This window comes from Physella acuta, unplaced genomic scaffold (genome assembly GCF_028476545.2).
Source record: "Physella acuta isolate Inbredline_101_S28 unplaced genomic scaffold, ASM2847654v3 ptg001996l, whole genome shotgun sequence".
In the NCBI taxonomy this organism is placed as follows: Eukaryota; Metazoa; Mollusca; class Gastropoda; family Physidae; genus Physella; species Physella acuta.
Window position 1 is genome coordinate 1 of NW_026733501.1, and position 5,613 is coordinate 5,613.

The following is a 5,613-nucleotide window of genomic DNA, read 5'->3' on the forward strand; positions in this document are numbered from 1 at the left end:
GATATAGATATAGATATAGATATAGATATATATAAATACATAAATATTACACATACAAATTACACAAATATATCCATATATATATATATATATATATATATATATATATATATATATATATATATATATATATATATATATATATATATACACAAATGTAACGAGTTAAAATGATCAACTTTTAAGAAGGTAAACTTAAGCTGACTGTTTAACTGACCAAGTGGTTAGCTGTGACCTGTGTCTGGATGGTGATGGTGCTGCCCTCCACATAGACCTTGGTGATGACGTTGTGCTGTACCATGGCACCGTCCGGCCTCTCGTACAGGCGGGGGCCTGACCAGGGGTCACCACAGATGCCACACTTGCCGCCATTTTGTTGCCACTGGACCTAGGGGTGGGGGTCAGTCATGTACATTTTTTATAACAGTCGTGTAAACAACGACATCATCTACTATGTAGAAACAATCAAAAGTCATGTACATTTTTTATAACAGTCGTGTAAGCAACGTCATCATCTACTATGTAGAAACACTCAAAAGTCATGTGCATTTTTTATAACGGTCTCGTAAACAACGACATCATCTAATATGTAGAAACAATCAAAAGTCATGTACAGTTTTTATAACGGTCGTGTAAACAATGACATAATCTACAACGTAGAAACAATCAAAAGTCAAGTCGATAATAACTCGAGGATAAGAGATAACGAAAGTTTGGACATAGGTTCTGTATGTGTATGTCTGTAAAGGTATATAAAGAATTGTTTTTTAAAACTGTGTGTGGCTTAAAAATCATGTTAACGAGTTTAAAGTTTAAGAATATTGTTTAACATGTAAGCAGTTAAAGACCAACTGTCTTATATTTTATTATTTTTTAATCATATGCACCCTAATTGCTCAAAATGTAATGAAAGTATACACTATTTATTGAACTTGATCAAGAATAAATATTTACTTCTTTATTTTCTTTATTACACAATTCCAGTTAGCAGAATTAGCAGTAAAAAAAACTATAAGATGTAAGAAGTGAACATTATGAAAGAAAATGAAGATTTTTTGTGTGTAATGTAATGATGATGTAAGTCTTATTGTGTTTAATGTAATGATGGTGTAAGCACTTACAGCTCTCCCTCCACAGAACATCTCATGATCGTTAAAGTTGACGGGGGTGTTGAAACCCAGAATATACGCGGACATCCTAGAGGGCGGGTCCAGCATCCTTGCGTGGGCGTCCGTCAGAGAAGGAATGCTAGTCACCAAGATGGCTGCCATCAACAGAGTACCAACAAACATCTTGAGAGGTTCTGTAAACGGAGGAAAAATAAAGTAATTAAAGAATAAACCTGCTGTTTAAATATGGTACCAGATTTAAGTTTTAATTTTTAGGGTTAGGGCTAGTTGTCTTAAAATAAGAAAAATGTGTAAACGTTTATATTTTTTTTATGTTGTTGTTAAAAAGGCACATTTTACTAAGCACACCATATTAATGCAAAAAAGACCCAATCAAACTGTAGACTTTCGGAAAAGGCAACATGGTTTAGCAGGCGAGAGTGGTGAATATAACCTGAATGTCTCGAGTTCAAACCCCGGGCTAATGGAGAAAGAAAAACTACCTTAATGCGATCGAACTACAAACATGATATTGAATAGGTAGTTTCTGCTACCGAATTTAGTTCCAAACGTAATACTTAGATTCCATTCAGCCTAAACGGGCAAAGGTCACGATGCATGGGGAACCCATGATATCTTTTTCTAATACCATGAGGATTTCACTTATCTGGATGCATAAATTGAATCCATGTGCAGAGATGTAAAATTTAAAGTTAATTGCTGCGATTGCACACGTCAAAAAAATTTAATATTGGATTTTGAATTTAAAAACAGTTTTTTTTTAAGGTTTTAAAAATTGCCTTTCTTTATATGTTGATAACAAAAACTTTTATTGTTGCTATACTCTTAATTCACATTTAATTTAATTTCCTTAGCTAGTAATGAGTTAAAATAAAGACATTAAAAAGTGAAAAAAAATATTCTTGACTTCAAAATGATCTTGCCACGAGAAATATGTACTTGATTTTAAAAAGACAGGGACTTAACAACAGAACGAAATCGGTACACACCCCCCAGCCTTTGTCTAAATATATTCATACATTTTCGACCTAAGTTATGTGGTTTTAAAATTAGTTTCCATCACTGTAAAACAGCAGTGATGCACATTTTAAGTACTTAAAAATATATAATGGTTTTGTCATATAATAAAAAAAATGGCTTTAAAGGTTTTGTTATAATATCTTATTTTTTTAAAATTAAAAATGTAAGATTAAAGGCTTTTGTAATTTAATGTTACCTATATATATATATATATATATATATATATATATATATATATATATATATATATATATATATATATATATATATATATATATATATATATATATATATATATATAAATATATATATATATATATATATATACATATAATATGTCAATTTCCAGTAATAACAGCGTTTTCGATAACAAAAGTTCAGTTCAGATAATTTTTTATTGTTAAATATTATTAATTATCAAATTAGCAAATATAAACTAATGTAATGATTAGTAAATTTAATATACAAAGGGGAGATCAAGCACTAAAGATCGCCCGATCAGGAGGCTGAAATAAGTTATGTTCCGTGATGTTTTCTAGCCCGTAAACCGACCGCTGATGTTAAATAAGGGGAAGCTACTTATCAGGTTAAAAACAAATACTGTTTATCGTGCCAGGTGTCAAAATAATTAAAAAGGAGGAAAATACAAATAAGACTATAATAGTTTATTTTTTGAGTACTAATATTAAGTACTTTTTTAAATATCTGAAAGTCGTATTTTTAAAATGTAGAATATAAAATAAATTCGAAAACCCTTATAATTAAAAGCTTTAAGTTTTAATAAATAAAGAAAGTGTGGAAAATAAACATTCGCTAGAGTGACTAGATTTCGAGGTTTTTTTGCAACCAATTTTTTCAAAATAAATTGCGTAAAGAAATCAAAATTCAATCATTTAATTACACATTTGCATTTTCAGTTTCAGGATGGTTTTTAATTTTTATTTTTTCTTTATATTTAGACGTTTTGTATTAGATCTATGTATAAGTAAACCATCTTAAATGAATGAAAGCAGGCTACAAGTAAGAAAGAAATATTACTATTGTAAATCTGTATCAGTCCTCACAAGCCGATGATGAAAACTGTAATACTAAAGCGAACACACAACTGACGCTATAAATTACGTGTCTGAGGCGTAAAAGAAGAGAAAAAAAAAGTAAAGAAATCAAAATCGTGCACTCTATTATACGTGGTTCCCTTTAGCATACATGTTTAAATATTCTGCACCAATTTGTTTTATAAGTAAATGAGTGAAGATCCCCTTTCAGACCCAATGATTCAATGGGCAGAAGAAGTAGAGTTAATCTGTTTCTTGACCACGTGATGGGTTAGTGTTGTCTGCACTATGTCCAGCCGATTTACTTACCCTAACATGAATAATAAAATAAACATATACCCGCAGTAAGTAGAAATTAAAAAATGACGAACCTTTAAGGTGTATCAAAGACGGACTGAATCTTGACGAAATACTGAACAGATGACTAGACCTGAGTTCCTAGCCCACAGTCTTCTGACAAGCAGAGATCGAATCCCAACCAGACCGACCTTAATACTGATCCCAGGGCTAACTAACGACCCCAGGACAGAAATCTTGGTTTATATACCAACCACCTGGATTAGAGGTGCTCATTGGTTACAAAATTAATCCCGTCCCCAACCCCCACTCCCTGTTGCATTGAGTTTTGTTTACATTGTCTTGACATTCACCTTTCACCTATCTGCGCACTGGCATACCCCCCCCCCCCCCCCTCCAAATCGTGCACTTCTGAAGGAAGATATTTTGTAAGGTTTAATTTGTATTGGCACAAGACTGATTTACATTTTTTTAAGGCGTTTGTCGACTTCTTACTTTAAATGACACTGGGAGAGAAGGTCGTGTTATTGTTTTTTTTTTAACTGAATCTTTGTCAAGAATACAGAATAAAGTTTCATACAAAGACGATAGCTGGGTAACAAATACATGTTTACAGGTCTATCTACGCTGAGCTGCATACAGTGGCGTAGGCAGTAGGCAGCCGGGGGGGTCAGGGGGGGTCATAACCCCCTCCCCCCGTAGACCCCTCGGTAAATATATAAAGTATGAGGGGGGGGGGGGTGTAAATCGAAAGTTTGAAAGGGGAGGAGGCAAATCGAAAGTTTGTCCACGGGTAAAAATTTGAACCCCCCCCCCCCCCCCCCCCCCCCCCCCGTGAGACGATCCTGGCTACGCTACTGGCTGTATATAACCACAATAGTCTCAGACTTCGATATTTACACTTGTTATTGATTTGATGCGTAAATAACGAATTACGAGTACTGATCATTCAAGCAAATTATCTGAATACATCCCAGAATCTTTATTTTTTCCTTTTCTTTTCGAGACTAATACACCGTTATAAGCTACAAAGGCATCATGGTATAGAAATTCGTGGTGATATCTCTCACCATATATATATATATATATATATATATATATATATATATATATATATATATATATATATATATATATATATAGTATCTGTGTGTCTCACATTGAGTATCCGTGTGTCTTCCTATAAGAAAATCTCAATATTTGGTCCATAACCCAACCTACAGTAGACTTAATCTGGGCGGGGGTGTTGTGGTCTTTCGTTACGTCACACAAATCACTGTGATGGGTTATGATTTATGTGACGCTGCACTACATGAGGGGGGGGGGATTTAATGTGACGACGTGTGACGATAAAAAGACGTCTTAACAGCACGCCATCAGTTAAGAACGAACCACGGCCTACTAAATTGACACAAGATCATGTAGATCTAATGCCTCACTCAGCCGTGTTGAATTATCATCGCGTGTAAGTGTTCAAGATGTGTAGCTTCAAGGATTTAAATTAGCCCACGTATCGATGACGTAATTGGGTTTTTTTTAAGTTTAATGTGTGTTGAAAAAATTAAATATTTATTTTAAAAAATATAGTCACGTAAGGGATTACATTTTGGATAAAATCGCACGCACTTTTTTTACTACTTGAGCAAACATTTAATTGGGATTTTTCGAAACTATTAAAAGATTAAGAATAAAAATTACGTCATTGTTTAATCTACGTTTTACTTCTCATTTTATATATGTCTACGCAGTAAGATTTTAATTACGAGTTACATAGTTTATCTTTACATTTTCTGTTGAAAACAAAGAGAGTTGTTTAAATCAAGTATATGTGTCAAGGTAACATGCGAAGGTCAAGGTGAGAAATATAGAGTTCAGGTTCACCTAATTGGAAGCAGACAGCTTAACAACGAAAATTTACACTGTCATTTTAATTTTAAATGTTACATACTTAATATTTTTTTATAACATACATCGGCGTCACAAAGCGGGGATGAGGGTGGGTGGTGTGTGTGTGGGGGGGGGGGGGGGTGACACCATGAAGAAAAATAGTACAATTTTCTGTCAAAATACTGTTTTATCTATTTAAAATAACGGTATAGAATGCTATAGGG

At 33.3% G+C, this 5,613-nt stretch overlaps 1 protein-coding gene across 1 annotated transcript; it reads right to left on the minus strand.

The window, feature by feature from the left end:
* Positions 1 to 217: 217 nt before the first annotated feature.
* On the minus strand, positions 218 to 3,715 carry LOC131931647 (uncharacterized; the record flags this gene model as incomplete). Its single annotated transcript, XM_059288476.1, has 3 exons — positions 3,577 to 3,715; positions 1,122 to 1,303; positions 218 to 388 (listed from the first exon to the last, which is right to left on the minus strand). Coding segments are annotated over exons 2-3 (342 nt in total), but the record flags the coding sequence as incomplete, so codon positions are not given.
* Between the last annotated feature and the right edge of the window lie 1,898 nt (positions 3,716 to 5,613).